Source organism: Pseudoliparis swirei, chromosome 1 (genome assembly GCF_029220125.1).
Source record: "Pseudoliparis swirei isolate HS2019 ecotype Mariana Trench chromosome 1, NWPU_hadal_v1, whole genome shotgun sequence".
Classification (NCBI taxonomy): Eukaryota; Metazoa; Chordata; class Actinopteri; order Perciformes; family Liparidae; genus Pseudoliparis; species Pseudoliparis swirei.
This window is the reverse complement of record NC_079388.1, coordinates 496845-520590: the sequence shown is the minus strand read 5'-3', so window position 1 is coordinate 520590 and position 23746 is coordinate 496845. Positions and strand designations below refer to the sequence as shown.

Genomic DNA, 23746 nt, shown 5'->3' with positions numbered 1-23746 from the left:
CGTCACTGACAACGTTTTTTCCGTTTTCACTGAAACAAAATGGTGAACAGCCAACCTTCACTGGTTCAGTCAAGGACATAATGGCGTGTCAAACATTTTGCAAGCTGTTATTTAAAATTACTCCCTAGATTTACGTTGAAAATACCGTGTAGTCGCCTCATGAAGTACACATTCAAGCATACCAACCAATGTCTTTGAATTGGTTTGATTGTGGTTATTATTTAATATAAGAAATTAGTTAACAGTATTGCTTCAAAATGGCGTATACTTTTTCTTTCGAGGTTTGGTCGGCACAATGGTTGTGACGAGAACATTAAAAAAAAATCGAAATCCAACAAACACAGATGAAACGGTAAGAATATGGCTTCACATGTAGTATAAAGTAATTATGTATGATACAATTTTGATATCAAATGTAACGTTGTATTCTGCTAAATTATTGCTTGATCTTTCACCTTTCACCTATAACCCCATAGTGACAGACAAAATGGCTGCCTCCTTTCAAGGGATCGCGAAGCTTCTGGGTCGTCTCTCGCCTTCCTTTTCACATCCATTGCGACAGTATCGGGTATTTATTTTCACTTTTACGTTTGCCGATAATCCGATAAATGTATCTGTGATGAGTTCGTAATGAAGTTTTTAAATATTGAGGTGATATGACGGTCTCCTTCGCTGTGCACAACGTGACAATCTACCGGAGACGTGTAGCATTTTGCGTTGACTTAATTTAGAATATATCGGCAATAATACAGACACAATACTGTATTGTATGATAGCCATAACTACACACATGAGCCAGCTCCAACTGCGAACCTGATTCCGCCTAACTATAAGCGCTGTTAAAGAGGAAAGTCTTCAGTCTACTCTTAAATGAGGTGACTGTGTCTGCCTCCCGGACTGAAGGTAGAAGCTGGTTCCATAAAAGTAATACTATAGTACTATGAGCGCTCTAGTTGGCTAATACGGTACTATACAACTCCATAGTGGGGTAATGGTTATATGAGCTCTCTAGTGGGGTAATATGGTACTATAAGCTTTCTAGTGGGGTAATATGGTATTATAAGCTCTCTAGTGGTGTAATATAGTACTATGAGCTCCTTATGGTATAATGGTGCCTCACCGATTAAGGCTTTGTGTGAGAGGAGAAGACTTTAAAGTGTGATTCTTATTTTTACAGGTATCCAGTGCATAGAAGCTAAAAACATATATTTACTCATGTTGTGTTGATGATAATGGTGAGAGTTTTCCTTTGCATACAGTTGTGTCTGCAGAGGCTGCGTGTAGGACCCGGGCCGTGTCTCTCTCCATTTGTACCTCCAAGTCATTCGTTCTGCAAAGCTTTATCGCTCCAGGATGAGAATGCTAATCAGGCTGCTGAGGCTCTCCTCCGCTACAAGGAAAGCCCCTGGGATTATCTGGAAAGTGAAGGTACCTAAAAAAAAACTCAAATCTCAGCTCCCATTCTTGTAGGCCTACTTTGTTTTTTAATATATTCCTTTCCTCTGACAGAGTACATTGAGAAGTATGGGACCAAGCCAGTGTGGGAAGGCTACAGGAGGAACCACAAAGGCGGCATTCCTCCACAGAAGACACGCAAGACTTGCATTGTAACATTTCTATTTGAATACATCCTCTAATCGTTCTATGTAAAGTGAAGTCACCTAAACACTGATTCCTTTTCTATAGAGAGGAGACAAGATATGTGCAAATCCCTGTCCAGTTTGTCGGGATCCAAACATTATAATCCATTATCAGGTGGGTCAACATCTCGGTCACACTGGTGGTCTCACCACGCATCAAACACATTGTGCTGTTGTTCTTTAATATTAATATCAATATTTTACTGTTGAAGTCTGAGTCTGCAGCCTTTTATTCCAATCTGCACAATTGATTTTTTTTCAAAGAAATAAATACTTGTTTGATTTTCTCCATATCATTTGAATAATGAACCTCTGGCTGCATACAGTGGCCAGGAGGAGCACTGTGTGTTGTTAGCCAGCACATTGCCCAGCACATAGATAAAGCCTCAGTACAATTGAAACAGGAGTTGTCCATTCTTGTGGCTGTGGCTTCATTGTTTTTCTGAGCTGACCAGGCACATTTCCATTCAATAATAATAAAGTGAGAAAGAAACTAAAGCTTTGTGCATGTTGGTATGAAAAAACAGGTAACTGAAGCTTTAGAGACATTTAGTTAGTGACTGAGTCAGTGGTTAGCAGGGCCGTCTTTCAATCGTGTGGGGTGTTGGTGGTTCAATCCCCGCCCTCGTCGGCATGTCCTTGAGCAAGACACTTAACCCTGTGTTGCTCCCTGTAGCTGTGTCTACGGTGTATGAATGCAACATGATTGTCGCTTTGGATAAAAGTGTCGGCTAAATGAAAAGTGATGTAGCCTTTTGTGCATTATGTGGCATCAGCCACCAAAGCGTTGCAGAATATTCAGGACAGAAATGTCTGGATTAAAGTAAAGAAGATCTCAAATTCTACATCAGCCATATTACGTGTTTTCATGAACGCACTTAATTTTAATAAAAATCCTACAATGTGGACATTAAAGAATTGTGACCAATATATTTAGTGAGCGGGACATTTTACAGCATATAGGTATATGACAATGGAGGCTTTGTTTCTAAATGACCTTGTTTGCTATTTCCTCAAATTACAGAGAAATACGTATTCCACAAGCTCATTAGGACCTCAACTAACGGCTATTATTATTGATCAAATGTATTTATTTTCCACTTTAAAAACGTCATTAAACTGCTTCACAAAGACAGTAAATAAAACAAGCGTTAGACTTTAACAGTGGGCAAACTGTTGTGTGGACGAGCCGCTCCAGATAAAGCCAATCGACCCAATACTTTCCTATTGTTAGGTAAGTGATGTCCTCAGTCCACAAACAAAATGTTTCAGTTTATGTTCATAGAGACAAATTAGAAACTAATTTAAATTATATTATTCAATCATTAAACTGATTGCCAATTATATTTCTATTAACCAAGTGATCAATAAATCCTGTAACTGTGATACTGTCTGCTCAGCCAGGCTCGGTCCTGTTGGCTTTGGGTCAGTATCATTTCAAGTACATAAGTACTGACTTGTGCTCTATTTCCATTTGATGCTTACTCCTTCTATCCCAGCACCTTTTATAGGGACTCTGTCATTTTTACACTACATTAGTTTGACAACTGATTTATATTTTCCTTTAAATTCCTCTACTAAACTCCTAAAATGCAATTAGTTCAATTGAAACTAGCATTCACACCCATTTTGCTTTGTGACCTGTTAGCCAGTTTAACAATTGTGTGCATTGTCTGTTTTGAAATGACATGCTCAACAGCAAATGGCTATATCTAAACCACACAGCTGACTAAAATAACTTCATAAAAACAACATGCTTCTTATAGCGTCTTCTCAAAAGTTGTATTGATGTAGTATTGACTAATGCATGAGCTTTGTTTAATTCAATATCATAAAAAGTTAACCTAAATCTCTCCTCTCTTGCAGAATGTGAAATTGTTGCAGCAGTTCATTAGCCCCCAGACTGGAATGGTGTACGACCCCACTCGAACGGGTAGGTCTCCAACATGAGCCCGTAGTGCTGCGTCAGGGTGTCCAGGTGATCATGTAGCGCTGCTTGTCTCCAGGTGTGTGTATGAAGCGGCAGAAGAAGCTGCACGAGGCAATCGACGCAGCAAAAGATCACGGTATGTAAGCAACATGAGATCTGTATGGACAGTTGGATGTTTGGGGGTGGGGCTGTGGCTGTACGAGGAAGTGGTCTGGGTTTACGTGTAATAGTTTCACCACTTTGCTGCATCAGTTGTGACAGAGGTTTTGATCAACTGCTCCTCTGGACCGCTAATATCCACACAACCAGTACATCATTATTCTCACATCTGTTCGATGTGTCTGTCTTCCGCCAGGCTTTCTTCCCTTTCAGATTCCATATGTGGAATTTTCAGGAGAGGACTACTCAAATTCCCATGACGCTGTGGGGTCCACTTCCCCTCCCCAGTCGTTGGCCTCTGGTGAAACCTGGTATAAGTGGTACAGTGAGATAACGCCTGATGAGAAGGAAGTGGCTAAAGTGAGGAGGACATATAAGGCATACTTAAAGTGATGAAGATACAGAACCAGTCTAGTTGATCCATTGTTGCTGAACTAACTTTCATGTAAATTTCTGCCTGTTTTGCATATCCTACTGGTATGTAAATACAAATTGCACAATAAAAACACTGAAAAATTGATTTATTTTATTGTTTGGCTTCAGGAGATCAGAACGTGATATTTAGTAGACCTCCCTCTATTACTAGAAAGGAACAGTTGTGACTCCAGGAAGGGGCTTTGCTTTGAGACGCATGCGACTGGTCCCAGCTGGCGGGGGTTATGGGTTGACCTTGTTGACCATGGTTTCTCCCAGAGACTCCAGCACCTCCCGCTTGTAATCGTCGAAGTCTCCATCGATCTGGTTTGCCGAACTGTCCTCCACGACCCACATCTGGCACCGAGTCTCAGTGATGAGCCGGGCGTCGTGACTCACGATGATCACAGCTGGACAACAAGAGACACATTGTTAGCGCTGGGAAGAACGGACAGCTTCAGTCATTACGTCAACGCCTTTCTTCAATCTGGACTTTTTACGCTCATTCCACATTGTCTGCAAGTGCTTTATTTAAACCAGGAACAGAAAAAAAAAAAAAAATGATATTTATGAGACACTAAGTCAACTAAATTGTGTCTTACTGTTGCAAAATATGTCATAGTATTAACGGGGGTCTGTTTCTGGCTTCTGTAAGATGTCAGCATTAGTTAGTCCATCCGAGCACGCTGACCCTTTAACCTCACTCAGGTCCGCCAGGCTCTCAATTCAAGTACCTAAATTTTTTATCAAGCCATCAATCAAACTTAATAAATGAGCTGTAATTGTTGTCACGTTTGTGGTCTGACAAACCTTACATTTAGTTTGACTCAAAGTAAGAGACTTGCATGCTGTAATGATAAATAGATTCTGAATGACGGACGGTTGATGCGTCTCCCACCCTCGAGGCCATTTTCCTTTCAGAAACTAAATGAAGAGTCAGCGTTGCACGTCGAACCTTCTTCAATTCCTTTTTTACAGGAAGATATTAGTTCCTGTACATTTCACTACAATATGCAAATTAGCACGTACATCAGCCAATCTGGGGAATGTTATCATGAGAGTTGATCCTTGATGGTGGACACCTTACCTCCTTTATATTCATTGATGGCCTCTGATAAAGCATCGATTGACTCAATGTCCAAATTGTTGGTGGGCTCATCCTAGGATAGAAGCAGTTGGTCATTGAGGGGGAACAATCAGCAGGGTGGATCAAAGGCTCAGTGAAACTAACCAGGATGAGCACATCAGGTTGACGACAGCACAGCTCAGCAAACACCACTCTGGCCTTCTGCCCACCTGTCAGGAGGCAAACCCAGAAAACAGTTTGAACATGTCTCCTTCCTGTAAGCTGACAACAAATACAAAAAACAGGTTCATACCAGACAGTTTGGAGATCTGAATGGTGTGGGCGTGGCTCTCCAGGCCAAAACATCCCAGGCACTTCCTGCTGTCCTGATAGGGAAGGTTGAAGTTCCTCATCAGGTACTCTGTGGCGGTCTCCTCCATGTTCAGCTGGTCAGCATACTGCTGGTTAAAGAAGCCCACTTTCTGCAAACAAAAGACCAGAGTTACAACTCTTGTGATCATTTGCCAGACTCACCTTCTCACCACATGTTCACACAGCACATTCAGAACAGGGCACCACGGCAGACAATCAGCAGGCTGTTGCTAGAACTGTCACAAGCATCACAAGTTTCTCTGGCCCATAAATCTAAAATAAACTTCACATTTTGTTTGTAAAGATCTGGAGGCTTTACCAGGGCTCGAGAAGCAGCCTAGCAGGTGAGAGGAGAGCCAGGGCCAATAGTGTGCGCACGCCCACCCTAACTAACCTAGCTAACCCTAACCCTCTGGTTCTCCAACATACTCTGCTGGCTCTTATTTGAATTGTAGCCACCCGGCTCTATCCCACAGCTACTAGCAAGCCCCACTGTGCACTATCTGCTCTTAACTACATCTAGTAATAACTATACTTCACTACATCTAGTATTACTATACTTCACTACATCTAGTACTAACTATACTTCACTACATCTAGTACTAACTATGCTTCACTACATCTAGTACTAACTATACTTCACTACATATAGTACTAACTATACTTCACTACAGCTAGTACTACCTGCTCTTCACTACATAGTGTTGAGCATGTGGAAGTACGAGCTGTATTCAATAGAGATACTTCAACAGGACGTTACTCACCAAGCGATGATTCTTCCTCATCTCACCTTTAGTCTACAAAAGAAAAACCATCCAGTCACCTAACTGGTACATGTATTTCAATCAAATTAAAAGGTTTGAATATCTCTTTACGTACAGGATTGAGTTTCCCAGTGAGCAGCAGCAGCAGGGTACTCTTCCCAACCCCATTGGGTCCCACTATACAAACTAAACAAAGGAGGTCAGGTCAGCAGAAGATTGGAACATCAACTAATCTTTTACTGCGATGATCTCTACACCAACAATAGAGTAACTCTTTGTGCGCACACATGTTTATTTATGTTTAAACCTTGTGCCTCAGTCTAGAAAGGATCCTCTTGTGGTTTTAAGACAAACACAAAATATCATGTATTCCACTTACTTTCCTCTTGCACTGTGTTCAATCTTTTAGCCAACTTCGGCCAACTAACAAATGATTAGAGATGCACCGATCAGGTTTTTTGGTGCCGATCACCGATCACTGAAATCAGTAACTGCCGATCCGATAATACCGATCACGGTGTCGATTGAAGCATTCTATTTATTGTGTAGCATTATTGCCTAGGACTATGAAGAAATACATATATAAAGCACCTCAAACATTAAAGAAATTACAGATTTCTTTAAACATTTAGGACTTTTACTTAGAAAAATATCCTAATTGATACATTAAAATTGTTTGATTGCTATTGTAGGGGCTTTCAGATATGTATGGAACACATCTGAATCATTCATTTCCTGGAACTCTTGGGGAATCTATATACAGGACTTTTTTTAACATACAAAAGTCTGACTTATTTTTATAAACTCTTCCTTGGTACAGTAAAACATTTTTAATGTTAGCATAATTTAAGCTAAATCTCAGAAACGATCTATAAAGATACAAAATCAGTTCATTGTTTACTTTTATATGTTAGTGTATGATTTGTCGACATCTTATTTTGAAAAACGGATGTTGTTTCACGTGGTTCCTTCCGCTAACTTTGCAAAACCGGATGTTGTTACGTAAATCCTTCCGCTAACTTCATCAAAACCCTCGCACGAATGCGTTTACCGTCAACATCAGTCTATAGCAGTGGCGGGCCGTGGGCCTGGGGCCTGGGCCTTCAGTGAGGTCCTACACAGTCCCACCCGAATTAATCCACCTCTTATTACTATCATTATGATGCCATGGCTCTAGACCAGGGCTGCTCAATACCTCGATCGCGGCGTAGTATTGGTAGATCGCATGACATAAAAAAAAATTGGCCCGCCCCCGTCATTTTCTCTATAGCACGTCTTTGTTTATTTATTAAACTAAACAGCCGTCTGATGTTGATCGTATCTACACAACAGCATGTCATTTCTCTCGGCTCTCCGTCTCGCCCGCTGCAGAATGCGCGCATCGGGACGGAGAAAAAGAAGAAAAAAAGTCACTTGCACTCGTTTGTTCACTAAACAGGGCATTGTCGCACCCAAAGCAGATTTCAAGTATATGCTCCACCAAATCGACATCTTCTCCTCCTTCCGCCATTGTGGGTTGAAAAAACAGCTTTGTAGTCCGCGAATTAATTCCTTTATCAAATTCAGTTTCCTAGTTCTGAGGTTCTGCATCTACCTGCCCATAGGACCCGCCTCTCAATATTGGTAATCCAATCAAAAGACGTGCAGCACTCCGCCTGCTAGCTGGCTCCTGTGCCGGTTCCGGGGCCTTCTCGAAGGCCTAGAGGAGCCAACTCTAAAGCTGATTGGTTGACACAACATCGTCATTCCCATTCACTTGAAGCTACCAGCGCCCGCAATGTTGATTCTGAAGGCCTAAGGGCAGATTTTAGCCCCCTGGCAACACACGATGGCTGAATATGATTGGATAAAAGATCTAACATAAAGACCAGCTCTCCAAATCTCAACCTGGCGCTGGCAGCAGCGCAACCAAGAGGAACGCTATGAAATTAAGAGAATAACTCTTACTCTGGGGAATAATTGAATACATATTTGTGGGAAAATATATTTAGAAAAAAATATATATGTTCTGATGATGTTTAGGCCAGCAGAGAAGGCCTTGCTGGCCCTGACGGCCCGCCACTGGTCTATAGGGGCTCAGACATGTGAGTGTCGGCTGAGTTGACCCAGAGATTCAACTCGGGGGACGGGGACGCCGCTCGGTGCGTGAGGATCCCCTCGTGGACCTCTGCACTCTGCCGGCCCTCGCCCTGCGCATTTACTCCGTTGCGGTGCGCTGCGATTGAAACGTCTCCGATAGTTCTCGCAGATTTTATGTCATCTCATCGGCCAAGTTTGATCGGCCGTTTTGAGAACGCCGATCAAAACCGATAATGGGAATATCGGCCGATACGGATCGGCGCCGATCAGATCGGTGCATCCCTACAAATGATCATTAATGTTTTTGAACTTCAACCCCTTAAATGACAATGTCTGTTTAAATAATGCAACTGCTTTATATGAAAAACACAAACAAATATTTGTCTTCCCATGTACTAAATGCTGGGGGGATTATTAGTCATGCAAAAACTACAACTTTGACGCATTGGCTCTAGAATTATGTTTTGTGTTGTGACGGCTCACTTTTCTGTGAGCCTAGGGCTGTAACTAACAATTATTTTGATAATCGATTAATCTGTTGATTATTTTTTCGATTAATCGATTAATTGGATAAAATAAAAAAAACTGTAATTTTCAACCCTTTACTCAAAACAGGGTTCGTACGGTCATGGAAAACCTGGAAAAGTCATGGAGTTTTTAAATGGCTATTTCTAGGCCTAGAAAAGTAATTAATTCGCAATTTTTGGAAAAGTAATGCAAATTTGTTATATTCAAATATTAATTTAAACGGAATATATACGGTATGCTTTGGAATTCTCATTGTTAGTTTAAATACAACATCTTCTCACTTGTTCATGTATACACCGAGTTTTCACAAAATGTTTAATCATGGAAATTTTGTTTAAATTCCTGGAAAGGTCCTGGAGATCCACTGGTCAGCATGTGGATGAACCTTGTTCATTGATCATGTGTATGAACCCTGTCACAAACAGAACTGACAGCGCTTTACTCTCCTGAGTTTTCTCAGCAGACTGTTCGTCAAACGTGTCGGTGAGGGGGCGGGGCTTATCTCCGTGGAAAAATATTGTCCACCATCCGCCACGGAAAAATAACCACTTTTCTACGTTATACTCTTGTGGAAATGCCACACACGTCGTAACATGTAGCGCCCTGGTGTCTGGGTTCATAACATCACCCGTAGGCGCACACAGCTCCGTGAATGTCTCCGACGACGTGAATGACTTTCGCTTCCAGCGCCACGTGAGCAGCAGCAGCCAATTAGATTCACTAACGGAGGAGCAGCTCAATGCTGATTGGCTCTCACAATGCAACATTATGGTCTGTCCTCTCCCTCCGCTCCGCTCTTGTTTCTCCTGCGGCTCTGCGCTCAAATCAACTTTTTTTATACTCCGCGACTTTATTGAGCGCCATAATAATCGCGCGACACAACGAATCGATAATGAAATTCGTTGCCAACTATTTTAATCACCGATTTTTATCGATTCGTTGTTGCAGACTTATGTGAGCCGTCTGGCTGGAATGTACCTGGAAGGTATACCCTTTTATATTCTATCGTTAGTTGCAGGCATGCACGTTAACACGCATGAGCGTATTTCTATCTCTCTAGGTGTTCGCACACACAGGAATGTGTGTTAGTCCTGATGGGCAGGTGGCACCTTGCATGGTAGCTCCTCCAATCAGGGTGTGAATGACGACATGTAGTGTTAAAGCACTTTGAGTGGTCAGAAGACTAAAAAATGCAACGTATTTACGAACATCATTTCTGTTGCAAACATTGCACATTGCAGCAATTCCCCCCAAATGTATTTGTCTCACAGCGCTGTGAAAATAGAACAATCATATAGGGCTGCAACTAACGATTATTTTAATAATCAATTAATCTGTCGATTATTTTTTCGATTAATCGATGAATCGGATACAGACTTTTCATCCGATCTGATATTGAACTTCCAAAATTCTGAAAAACACAACTTCACCAAACATTATGCCATATGCATTAATACAGACATTATCATGAAAGTGTTAAGTACAGTAAACCATGCTCAACCTTAACAATGAGGTAGAAGAAGTCTACTTACTCCTGGAGTCCATGTCGATTCCAAAGTCCACGTTTTTGAAGAGAGGCTTATGACCCCCGTAGCCAAAGTCCACACCTGTACAGGAGAGACGGGCTTTACTCTCATGGGGCTGTTCTTTGTTTCCGTCTGCGTCACTGATTCGTATCACGTGTGCATCATTACGGGTCCTTTCCCATTTCTCTTGAAAATATATTTTCAGTTCATAACCATGTCTGACATTTGATAAACACTGTTATTCCATTCAGTGCCAACTGATATATCGTATCGTCATGGCGATACGATATATCTTTATTGACTTGTTAAGATACGTTTCGAGTGAGATATTAATGACTCGATGTGACTTTGCTGCTGTTAACAGAATCAGGCTGACAAAGGAAACGTATAGCTAATATGTGCAGTTCAATAATGGTCAGCAACAATCTTATCACACATCTCCATCTCACCTCATTCCTCCCTCATGACTGAAGGGTCATGTGACCAAACCATGACATCAGCCCTCACCTCCCTTTGTCTGCGTGCTAGCTCACTTGTCACCTGCTCTTCTGACAATCTGTGGATGTTCCTAGTTCTTACAGTGTAGTCCCAGTATGGGCGGGGATAGAGGAGGCGGGTTGGGGAAGGTGAACTTGACGGTGTACTCTTTGGGCCTCTTCAGCAGCTCCGTGGCATCCTGGCTCTCCTCCTCCTGAGCTCCCTTCTTCTTGCCTTTCTGCTGCTTTCTGGTCAGGGCCTCCTTGGTTTGCTTCTCCTGAGAGAAACATGGAGACAAACTTCTGGTAGTTGCACAAACACACACATGAAACTATATAACAAATACAATTGGAAACAATTTTAGGATAGGGCCCTATATCATATGGTTGCACCCGAGAAAAGATAACATTTGAATGAATCAAGCAGAACCGATGTGTCATGTAGTCTGTGAGAGAGAGAGAGAGAGAGACAATGTATCATAATGGACTGATTTAAGACCGGTATAAATCAAGTCTGTTACAGCTGTAACGGACCACCACAACAACAGCACAAAGACGCTAGAACCAGGCATATCTGTCCCTGTGCTTTACAAGTACTACGGTTGGCCCAGAGGAGAGACCTCCGTGTGTTGTGGGTCTTAACGGTGGCGTCAGTACGAAGCCCGCGACATTGAGAAGACACTTGAAAACCCACCTCGAGTTTTTCAAAAAGAAATTGGAAAAGCATTTTATAAAAAGCTGTGTGTGTCCCTGTGAAAGTGAAGTACTAATTCAGATTAAATGGGGAATTGCATTTTTACAGAAATATATATTCAAGATTGTAATTCAATTAATATCTATAAAAGCACCAAATGAAAGCAATCTAAATATTGATTGTTTTCCTTCAGTAAAACAAACTGAACAATAAACGGTTAAGAGGAAAAGTGAAGTGAGATCTTCCTATTTTAGAAAGAAAAAATATTTGCTAGAGTTTATATATTATAATGTAATCAATCCAAAACAACTAGTCTACTGTAACGGAGTGAAACCTGTGCCCTGGGGGGGGGGGGGGGGGGGTACTTACAGCCTGTTTGGTGGACTTGCCACCAGCCTTCAGGTCTTTCAGTTTCTTCTCCTGCTTGTCGTACTGCTTCTGCATGTCTTTCTGCTTTTGCACATACATCTTTTTGAAGGTCACTTAAAAAAACAGAAAAGCAAAACAAAAAACGTGAGTATTGTGTGTCTCACTCTGTCCAACCACGAAATCAACCCAGCACAACATGGAAGAACATATGGTTGCTCTACAGATGGAATTTCAGATTCATTAGATGTTAATCAAGGTAGACATTAACTCAGTCAAATTGGTTATTAATGAAGGCACACAGGGATTCACAATGCATGTTGTCATTTATAAAGAAATGACTCTACTTAAATAGCCACCAATGCACACACAAATAGCTATCATTATATATAAACAAAATCCACAAAAAGAAGCTTCAAAAATATATTTCTAATGCACAGAAATATTTCTTGTTTGGAGTCCCCAAGGTGAAAGGTCTTGCTCTAAAATACACTTACAGTAGTTCCCTCTGTAATAGTAGAGCTTCTCGTTGTCCAAGTGGATGATATCTGTACACACTTCGTCCAGGAAACTCTGGTCGTGGGAAACTAAGAGGAGCGTCTTCTTCCAGCCTTGAAGGTAGCTGCAGAAAATACAAGCACACCACTTGAATACAATAAAAAGCAGGAGACATCGTTTCCAAATATTCAAGTTAAAAGTAACCTAATCTAAGAGTGAGAGTTAATTCTTGATTGGGTCTGTCTGACATTATTTAGTGAAATCCAAAATGGACGCTGAGTGGAAGGTTTTTATTTCCATTATCATGCCAAGGTGGCCTCCTGTTATGAGCTGCAGCGATGGAATAAAAGTAAAGAGCTCTCTCCATGGTCAGGAATGCTGCTGGGACACAGTGTCTGAGACAGAACACAGCCATGTTCAAAAGAAACTGATACCTATTCAAAGAAGCAGCATACAACATTCAGATGATTAACATCTCATCATCTATGTAAAGATGGAGAAGCGTAATGTCTCCCGGAAGTAAGTCTCTCTCCCTGTGTGACGTTAGCAGAGCTCCTCTTTGTTCTTTTCGTGCACGTTAGTGCATGTGAGCGTGCCTCTTCGTGCATGCGAGTGCCTTTTCATGCACGTTAGTGCATGTGAGCGTGCCTCTTCATGCACATTAGTGCATGCAAGCCTGCCTTTTGGTCTAAGTTAGTGCATTAGAGTGGGACTTTTAGTGCACGTTAGTACATGTGAGCGTACATGCGAGTGCCTTAGTGCTTTACCTACAGTGTGAATGTGTGTGTGTATGAATGTAAGGTAGTTCTGACGTGCAGGTGGAACCGTAGCTCCTACCATCAGTGTGAATGGGTTAATGATGACAAGTAGTGTGAAAGCGATTCGAGTGGTTGGAAGACGAGAACATAAATATAATTACATGTCGATTCACAATGTACAAAGTCCATTTACCAATCAGATGTAACTCTGCTGAGTAATTCCTTCCCATTCAATATTAATTCAATTCTACTCCTAAAATACTTAAATACTCTGTGATATCACCCTGGGAAACATGACATAAAAAGTTGCTGTGTACTTGTTGAGCCAGATGACGGCGTTCAGGTCCAGGTGGTTGGTGGGTTCGTCCAGCATCAGCAGAGTGGGTTCCATGAACAGAGCTCTGTGGAAACAGATTGTTAGAGTGACTGAACAATAACTTCTAACAGATCAATGTTGGACCAGCAGTTTTTCATGGTGTACCTGGCGAGGGACACTCTCATTCGCCAGCCTCCAGAGAAGCGCTTAGTGGGTCTGTTCTGCATCTCAGTGGTAAACGACAGACCAGCCAGGATCCTCCGGGCTTTAGGTTCAGCTGCTGCAGCTCCAATAGCCCTGAGTTCCTCATAGACCTGAGGGCGGGGGAACGCAGAGCCAGGTCACATGTTTTGGCAGGTTAGAAACTAGCAAACCGTTTACCCAGATGGTTGAATCCACTTGTTTGGATGTCCTGTTTGTTTGCAAAACAATCACAACACTGTTTGCTCAGTCCAGTTGTGCCACGGTGTTCCCAAATCACAGCAATTTATGTTTTCTTTACTTATGGAAATGAAGAATAACCCTGATCCAGAAATTCAAAAGGTTTTCCTTATCTCCAAGGGAATTAGTCTTGGTTGCCCACCGGGGGGCAGCAGAGCCAATTGTAAATATAACACTGACGTTGCATCACCTTGTAAAACCGATAGGGAACACCATCATTCATCTGTATTAATGCACATATCCTCTCCAGACAGACAGCTCTGTCTCCTATGCTGCTAAATGCTCCACTGAGTTCTAGAGCTGGACCCACAGGTCCTAATGCTGTGCATGGGTTACATGCCTGTGAAACAAACGGATCAAATCAATAAATACACTTTCCCAAGGAAAATACAGCCTGGTAAACTGGCCCTTACCTTCTCCAGCCTCTCAGCTACACTGTCCTCTCCCTTCTCCAGTCGAGCCTGCAGCTGCCTCTCCTCCTCCAGGAGCTTCAGGCGGCGGGTGTCTGCCTTCAGCACCGACTGCACGGCCGGTGTGTCGTCGGCTACCACCTCTAACACAACAACAGGGAAATGAGGGTCAGTGGGCGGCGCCGACATGGTAGGAGAAGGGATTTCTGACAGGTCACTCACCCTGCTCACACAGCAGCACATCAATGTTGGGAGGAATGCTGAGCGCTCGGTTGGCTATGTGTTTCAGGAGGGTGGTCTTTCCTTTGCTGAAAGAGGAGAGAGAGACGTGAAGACGGGATCCGTGTCTGGCTACTATTACAAGCCATAGTAACCTGGCTACCAGTCAAATCTCCAGGAAACCCGCAAGCGGGCTCTTCATTAGGCCTTAAAATTGAGTCACGCATCGGATCTAGAGATACCCCGTTCACGTCGTTTGGAATTGGCGAGACCGATTGATGAGCCACAGCGTCACATACAGATGAGTCTTCGGTTGTTACAGCAGCTAATATTTAAGACTGTGGCTGCTCCTCCCCCTCCATCCCCCCAAAAATATTTCAACGGCTCCAAAAATCAGTGGAAACTGTAATAAAATCTAAATGAAATCCTTTGACTTTATGGTCATCTGTCACAAGAAATTAAATAACGTTAAGCCTATGTTACTACCAACTAAACAATGTTCTGTGAAGAAGCAACCAGGCGAATGTCATCGACCTCCGCAATGATGTAGAGGAAATGTAAATAAACTGTTAAGGCATATCTCACATTAGGGATACACCAATACCACTGTTCTTCACACAGTACAAGTACTTACGTTTGAGTACATGCAGATACCGAGTATCGTCCTGAGTACTCATCACTACACTTCTAACAATAAAAAGGGGTTAAAATTCATTATGTTGCTGTAAAAACATCTCCAAGTTTCTCACTAAAACATGTGAACACATAATAATGTTAGAATTTACCATTCACCCAATAGTCATTTTTACTGCACCATAATGTAATTTATACAACTAATCCGTGCATCGTTGATTAACAGCATGATTGAGTAAACACGTTATTTTAGTTTCTTGAGGAATCATTTTAGCCCTATTGCATATTTAACCAAACACCTGAGTAACATGTTCATGGCCAGTAAAAGATAGTTACCCATTTGGTCCAACCAAACCATATCGTCTTCCTGCAACAATGAGAAGGTCAGCGTTGATGAAGAGCTCCTTGCCATGAGCAGAGATGCTGAACTTCTCCAGCTAAAGGGAACACACAATCTTTACTAACACATAGTACATGCAGCCTTTTCCAAATTAGTCATCATTGTTAAAAGCATCCAAAACGCTTTAACACAGTATTCTTATAAATAATTAGGTTTACTCTTTCATCAGGTAAAGATACTACCTTGATATCAGAGGCGTTTTCCAGCATGGCCTGTCTGGAAGACGTCTCAGCCTGGGAGATGGAGAAATCTCCCTCCAAGGCATTCTGTGCACGGATGCTGGCCACCTGACGCTCGTACTCCATCTGCAGCCAAGCAGAACACCAACGTACAGAATTGAGAATCCAGGACGGTAAATCAGCTGAAATCATCATGTTGTTTTTTATATTGTACATACATGTTGCTATTCTCTGGTCTTCAATGTCTTTTCTATATGCATGCTGTTATTTGTAAATGACATGCATGTACAACGAGAGAGCACGTGCAACCGGAGTCAAACTCCATATATGTGCACATTGTGAATTTCAATCTTCATTTTATTTTTAGGCAAATAAAAACACTGAAAATATAGTTGTATCAATAGATTTCCAACATGATTATTACATTCATCGAGATCCAATGTGCGATTAAAGCAGTCCCTTTAATTCTATTAAAACAAAGTTCACTAAGGTTTTAGTGGCTTAAAGGGACTACAACCACAGTATTTGGTTAATCCCTGTGTTGTTGATGATGATTAAAGACCCCGTGTAAAACCAATGCTTCTACATTCGATCATTAGTGGTGATAGAAATCCAGCGACCTGGTTGAGTCTGGGAACCTCTGCATTACACAAATCTCCCCACTGGCTGAGCAGTGGTTCATGACTCCAACATGTCAAATAAATAAGAGGAGGTGTATGTAACGAAAGCATCATTACAGCAGAACCAATGATTACCCGTTTCTTTTTCTTCTTCTTTTCCTTTTTACTCAGGTTAGCCAACGGGTCGTCTTCCTGCTGCTTGGCCTGCTCAGCGATGACGTCCTCAGCACTCTGAGGGGCAGACAGAGAAGAGAGGGGCTGCCACACTGATCCACAGCAGGAGAAGAGACGGCTTGGTGGAGAAACTTACCCTCATCGTGTCCCCTCCGTCACTGTCATCCTCCTCATCCTCCTCTTCCTCCTCCCTAGTGTGTGCTTGTTGTGCGGGTTTCCCTCTCTGCATGGGCAGGTTAAATCACATAGTTAAATCACGTCACGGTTACCTGGAAGAGGCTGAGAATCAGATCACAATGAAAACAACAAAGCTTTGTGCTGATCCTTCTGCGGTTGCATTTTCTGGTGGTTAACAAATATAATAAAGAATGATAAAGACAGACATCAGTCCATATCGGTCCTTATTTCTGTCATGAGACTTCCTGGTGGCTCTGCCTGAGCTGGGTTAGGGTTAACCCTAACCCTGTTGTATGAACAAAGAGAAGAGCTCTGGTTCATTCTCTGATCAGGAAGACATTTATCCTCTAGGTCAGTGATTGGTGGGTCTGCGACCAACCCATTTTCAGTTTGCCTGGACAAAACATAATGTTAAGAATTAAATCCTGTGCTTTTCCTTTAGAGTCTATTCACACTCCTTCAGTATTTAGCAGTCATACCTTGTAATGCCAATAGACACTGGTCATTTCACAGCATAGAAAACACCCTCAAAGTGTGTTGGTATATGCTAATTGAGCCTGGTGAAACGCAAGCACTACTCCGACTACATGAGATATGGATTGTCTTACAATGAAGACAAAAGAGCCAGCTGGCGGAACCGTCATGTGACCGCACGCTGACAAATAAATACGTTTACGGAGGTCAGCCTCTCAGTTCTGTATGCTTCCTTCACTCGAGCAGTAAAGGCCCTCCTACCATTTCTCTGTGGCTGAAGACTGAACACAGCAATCAATATTCACTCAACAGTTAAAGAAACTTCAAATTATTTAATTTGAGAACAGACTTTGGTGAGGTACTCGGTTAATTTGTAGGGCTGTATTATATATATATATATATATAAATGAGTTTAATTGCACTGTTCAGTGACTTCCACCATAGAAACTAACATATAATCATGATGTAATCGTGGATCGTGACATGTGTATAGCTATCTGTGTGTGCATTGGTGGCTATTTAAGTTGAGTCATTTCTTTATAAATGACAACATGCATTGTGAATCCCTCTGTGTGCTTTCATTAATAACCAATCTGACTTCAGTTAATGTCTACCTTGATTAACATCTAATGGATCTGAAATTCCAAGGTAAATGTAGTTTGACAGGTAGGTAAATGCCTACCTTGGAATTGGCCTCTGCCTTCTTGGTCTTCTTGGTAGTTTTCTCCTCACCATGATCCTTCTCTGCTTCATCCTCCTGATCAGAGGCAACCTGACAATTTCATGAAAACATTGTGGATCGTGATGTATTCTGTAGTTTGACATATATAAACTAAATGTTAGTGATGCTCTGATTGATCGGCCACCGATCATAATCGGCCGATATTGGTAAAAATGGCTTGATCGGCGATCAGCCAAAAGCGCCGATCAAAAAAGCAGATCACATGACGTAAATTAATTGCGCGACTTCCACCTACATGCGCTGCAAACGGGCACTCAACAGCAGAGCAGAGCTTGGCAGTGGCAAGCAAAATGACTTCTCCCGTCTGGAATTTTTTCAAATGTAGACATAGTACTTCCAAAAAGCCGCGGACGGCCAGCAAAAGCACCTGCACTTGATGTCATGTCTCCCATCACTCGCTGTGAGTGAGAGCTGCCGTGTGTGTTTTTTTACTTCTTGAATATAGTTAATTCATAGTTAGTTTAATTTCTACAAAGTGTGCACATAAAATAGGGGGGTATTGCGCTGAATGAATCCCAAAGGGATCTGTATGAATGTTATGAAATAGGTGAATGAATATATTACGGCTGTAACATGAAGGTTGATCTGTCCCTTTAACTCTGTGCTGCATTACGGTGAACATTCCATTTACCCGTTAACGGTAACCATTTGAAATAGTGGAATGACTAAATGATGTAAACAATAATAATAAACCAGTGAATCATTAAAACCCTACATGAACTAATATCTATACTATATAATGTTGAGTGTTGACATGAAACAGACGAACCGCTGGTTGATAGCGGCAGCCTTATAAACAAAGCGAACTCTGCTAGATTATAGATAAAAGATTACCATTCCCCTGCCATACTGTGATCGGCAGTGATCGGCAATCGGCCGATCATGATTTTGTTGATCGGTAATCGGCCCCAAAAATGCTAATCGGAGCATCTCTACTAAATGTCTACCTTGGACTTGGCCTCTGCCTTCTTGGTTTTCTTGGTAGTTTTCTCCTCACCATGATCCTTCTCTGCTTCATCCTCCTGATCAGAGGCAACCTGACAATGTGTGTGTGTGTGTGTGTGTGTGTGTGTGTGTGTGTGTGTGTGTGTGTGTGTGTGTGGACCCGTTTTAAGTGGGTCGCAGGCCTTTGCCTGGGAAAATAAAAATGATGATAATTTTTATTTTGCATCCTGTGATTTTATTTCGAAGGGACTTTTTTTATGCAGCGGAGTGTCGTTTTTTTTGCCGGCTCGTCCCTCCATGTTTTCAGCAGAGTGTGCCAAGTTGGATCCAACCCTACGAATATGGGGGAGACTTTGGGTTTTATAGGATAATTCAATCAAACATCCTACTGAATATAAAATTCAGCTTCTCCCATTATAAATTCCTTCAGACTCAGGTCTGTCAGTGTTACACCTAAGGATGAATTGAGTGCAGCTTCATTTTCTTTAAAGCACTGATGAGGTACTAACAACAAAAGTACATTTTGTGTATATGAATCCTTTTGAGTTTCACTTTTTTTGCAATTGAATTCATTTAGAATTTGTGGAAAAGCTGCTCCTTAAGACAGGGACCTTTTTAGTAAATTGTTTGTCAGATTTAGTGAGTGTGTTTTCTGAGTTAAAGTTAGGTCATTTGAGTAATTTTTTTTCATACTACTTCTTGAACTTCTTTGTTTATGCATAAAAGCTGTCGAGTGTGTTTAAACATGGCTGAAGATTCTTAATTGTTATGTATGTTGTAATACCTCATGTCCTGAAGATTTTAGCTTATAATTAAAATGCAGCTTTAATAGAACTAGTTCCTCTCTAGCATCGCCACCAGCTGGTCGTTTTGATTTATCATTAAACTTGTTTTTGTGTTGGCTACGTATTCTGTCTCCAGACTATCTCAGGCTCAAACTGCACCATAGTTTCATTGAATACATTTTAGAAGTTAAGAATGTTCTGTGATTTGGGTCGCGGCTTGTCATTAAGGGGAGATGGTGGGTCCCGGAGCCAGACCAGTTGGGAACCACTGCACGAGACGTTAGAATTAAAAACTTTTCCCAGTTACAAAACACTTAGCTTTGTAGTTGCAATATGTAAAAAAAGGAAATACATAGAATAGATCTCTTCATCTTATTCCTTGGAGGGCCTTTGGGGCTTTCGTGACATTCAAAACAAAAATGTTAAAGCTTTGACTGCGGCTCCAGTTGTCAACTTTAAAAGCAGCACACATTTATTTGTGGCCGATTTAAGCCAAAGAAAGCACTGTACCTTTTTTGCTGGTGTATCTTCCTCGTCCTCATCGCTCTGGCCCTGGCTCAGAGCAGCAAAAATGTTCCCGCCCTGAAGGACACCAGAGAACATGTTAAAATGATGGCAACATGCTCGGACTGTCTGTGAATGCAGACTGAAGGCAAACCTTATTCTTCTTGTTCCCTTTGCTGCGGGCGACGACTGAGGGATAGAGCGTTGCACTATGAGTGTACAAGTGAGAGGATGATGACGGTTTCATTGCAAGGCTCATTCTTGAAAAGGCGTACCTGGCTCATCTTCCTCGTCACTTGCTTGCACCGAAAGCTTTTTCAGCTTTAGCATGACATCCTCATCATCGTCGTCATCTGCATTTCCACTTTTTCCTTTCCGCCGGTCTTTTTTCTTTTTCTGAGACTGAATGGAGGAGTTTGTAATTGAAATGTCAATTGGAAATTTCAGTTAACATGTCAAAGGACAGAGATAGAATGTATCGTAAAACTATTATTTTATGGAGCACCAAAGTGCTCAACATTAAATAAAGGAGTTATGATAGTCATATGAATAAATAGAGGCATCATTTCAGTGTTTTCGTAATATTTAGTTCTCATTACTTTTTTCAAAGAGGTTCTTAAACCTTCTCAGCTGACCACTGAATTTACGAGACCAAATCTGAAAAAGGACTTCAAAAGGAAACTAATTAACTTCCTTTTCTCCAACGGAAGTGACAACGCTTTTGCTTGCACTGCTTTTGTTTTAAGAATGTGAGATCATTGTTCAACTGCGTCTATCAGAGATACTGGATTCAACCAAACAATCTCACATTATTAAAAGAGATTTATGACATTTTAATTACCGTATTTTATGCACTATAGGGCGCACTAGATTATAAGGCGCACTGTCAATGAATGGTCTATTTTCGATCTTTTTTCATATATAAAGCGCACCGGACTATAAGGCGCATTAAGCGGAAAAAAACAGTCAGATAAGTCAGTCGATCAAACTTTATTAAACGCGTTCACAATAATTCTCAACATTATTCAAACGTTAATGAGCGTATTCACAATAACTACCAACCTTATTCAGTTGTAACACGTAAAATACAACACAATACACTCACTTTTTCAGTTTATTCCTCGTCCACAAATCCTTCAAATTCTTCATCTTCAGTGTCCGAGTTTAACAGTTGGGCGATTACGGCATCCAACATGCCCGAATTCCCCTCGTCATTATCCGAGTCAGTGTCGTTGCTGTTAGCTGGCAGTTCAGTGATGATTCCGGCCTTTGTGAAAGCTCGGACCACAGTTGAGACTGATACCTTAGCCCAGGCATCCACGATCCATTGGCATATAGTGGCGTAAGTCGCCCGGCGCTGTCTCCCTGTCTTGGTGAATGTGTGTTCGCCTTCTGTCATCCACTGCTCCCACGCAGCTCGCAGTTTAACTTTGAACGCCCTGTTGACACCAATATCTAGCGGCTGTGGTGAAGCACAGTATGTATTACTCCGCGACGCTCCTGGCTACGGTAGCCGTAATGCTGCAAGCGGTGCGGCTTTGTAGTTTACCAAAGTCGTACTAAAACATTTTGACTTAGCGCCGTGAGCGCCTTGTACCACACAAAATCGCTTAGGTCAGTAAGCAAAACCAGAATTAATCCATATATACGGCGCTTCGGATTATAAGGCGCACTGTCGTTTTTTGAGAAAATTAAAGGCTTTTAAGTGCGCCCTATAGTGCAAAAAATACGGTACCTCTTTTTTTAGCCAACCTTTTGCACGGCAACATTCACTTTACACCAAATGTCACAAGATTTTTCATAAAGAACTTTCTTTTAATTGTGAACAAACACACGCAATTCAAAATAGTATAAAAAGGAAGATGGCATGGCTCTCTCCTCTCTTTAAACCCATAGAGTCTGAATATCACTGTGAGTCTGCCCTCAATGTGGAGAATTAGTGTTGTTGTATCCTGTTTAACAAAGTTGTGTGGTATAGTCATCTCTTTACGTATAAAGTGTTGGCGATCCGTCACCTACAATCCCCTCATTATTGCTCTGGAACTACAGCACAGAATAGACCTCTCACATTCTGCAAGCCAGCAGATTGTATACATTACATAGCTGTTTTTAAGGGAGTTCCATCAGGCGCCTTGTTACTCAAAGACTTACTTTCAGACTGAATATTACCTGTTTTCCTTGTGTGCCTTTCACAGCCACCTCATCTACATCAGGTTTGACATCTGTGGCAAGTTCATCAAAGAACTGGAGGAAAACATTGACAACAAATCCAATGAGATGTGTTGTGCCATAGAGATCAAACTGCAGCTATGAAGCCATACTGTACTCTGAAGAACAAATAATACTCACACTCTTTTTCCCCTTTTTATCTTTCTTCCCTTTTTTCACAGTCTTTTCTGCTGGAAGAAAACAGATTATTAATTTCACAATAGCAGTGGGGCACTACCATACATTATGCAGGTCAGAATCCAGAAAACTGGACTTGAAATGAAATGACGACTAGTGCCGACTCAGCTTTAATTTGAGGTAGTTGACATCTGTCGATAAACATGTGGCCCTCTGTAATCATAGTCCATCGATAGAGGACAAAGTAATTGGACACATTTGAATAAACTTCATCAAAACATGTTTTACATTCATGGTCAAATTAATGAAACTAGAGAATCTCTTGGAACGGAAGCGGTTTAGAAAGCCTGTGGTGGAACAGCATCTAAATAACACACTTCATCTTTTGTGAAGAGCGTTTCATCATCAACACATGTTAACCTGATAGATAGTTTAATTTCTCTTTGACTGTTTATTGTAATATAAAGTCACAACTGTAGAGTAATGACTGGAGTACAAACTGGTTCTGATTTGACTGTCAATACTAAACTGCGTATCTGTATTTTACATGTTTCACATGTCAATGCCGACAGTAGTATTGTATCACTTGATGACGTCATGAACTGAAAGATGCATCATAGTTAGCTAAAAGCTACATTTGTTCTTAGAGTTATTTATTCAAATGTGTTGCTAAAATGTGTGACACAATATTTCTTCATGCTGACATAATATAGTGTGCTGACCAAATAAGCCCGGTGCCCGTGTCGTTCAGGTAAACGGAACATAATTCACAGATGTAGCAATTGGTCTGGTCTGACCACTGCTGCTAGCACAGCACGCTAACCTAACTTAAACTAATCTCACCAGCTGCCGGGGCTGCGACTTCATCGTCCAGCCACGCCGCGTCTTCTTTAATTTTCTTAGGCATTGTGTTACTCTAACTTCTAAAACAGCGCAGCTTAAGGGATGTTGTTCTTCTATCCGATAGAATGACTAGCCTCACGCGTCATGCGGCCCAACTACTGCAGGCACATGCCGGGTCATCAACAAAGTTTGATTGTTCTTCGTCTGGCATTTGGCTCGCTTGACAAACAGGCCGAAGGGAGATAGCGCCCCCTGTAGGCTGGAGAAC

The 23746-nt window shown here is 41.6% G+C and overlaps 2 protein-coding genes across 2 annotated transcripts; one reads left to right on the top strand and one right to left on the bottom strand.

Annotated features, from left to right (window-relative positions):
- Positions 1 to 131: 131 nt before the first annotated feature.
- Positions 132 to 4249, top strand: mrps18b (mitochondrial ribosomal protein S18B). Its single transcript, XM_056434185.1, has 8 exons — positions 132 to 352; positions 477 to 568; positions 1260 to 1428; positions 1510 to 1607; positions 1687 to 1755; positions 3507 to 3573; positions 3647 to 3706; positions 3926 to 4249. Exons 2-8 carry the CDS (start codon positions 488 to 490, stop codon positions 4120 to 4122), a joined length of 741 nt encoding a protein of 246 aa, XP_056290160.1. The 5' UTR covers positions 132 to 352; positions 477 to 487; the 3' UTR covers positions 4123 to 4249.
- abcf1 (ATP-binding cassette, sub-family F (GCN20), member 1) lies at positions 4241 to 23647 on the bottom strand. Its single transcript, XM_056420323.1, has 26 exons — positions 23479 to 23647; positions 22639 to 22688; positions 22459 to 22533; positions 20565 to 20691; positions 20444 to 20478; positions 20296 to 20367; positions 19003 to 19092; positions 17996 to 18091; positions 16799 to 16885; positions 16624 to 16719; positions 15872 to 15994; positions 15626 to 15726; positions 14660 to 14745; positions 14441 to 14580; positions 13752 to 13900; positions 13588 to 13671; positions 12512 to 12636; positions 12018 to 12130; positions 11058 to 11232; positions 10485 to 10559; positions 6461 to 6531; positions 6346 to 6378; positions 5523 to 5691; positions 5375 to 5439; positions 5231 to 5303; positions 4241 to 4553 (listed from the first exon to the last, which is right to left on the bottom strand). Exons 1-26 carry the CDS (start codon positions 23540 to 23542, stop codon positions 4387 to 4389), a joined length of 2541 nt encoding a protein of 846 aa, XP_056276298.1. The 5' UTR covers positions 23543 to 23647; the 3' UTR covers positions 4241 to 4386.
- Between the last annotated feature and the right edge of the window lie 99 nt (positions 23648 to 23746).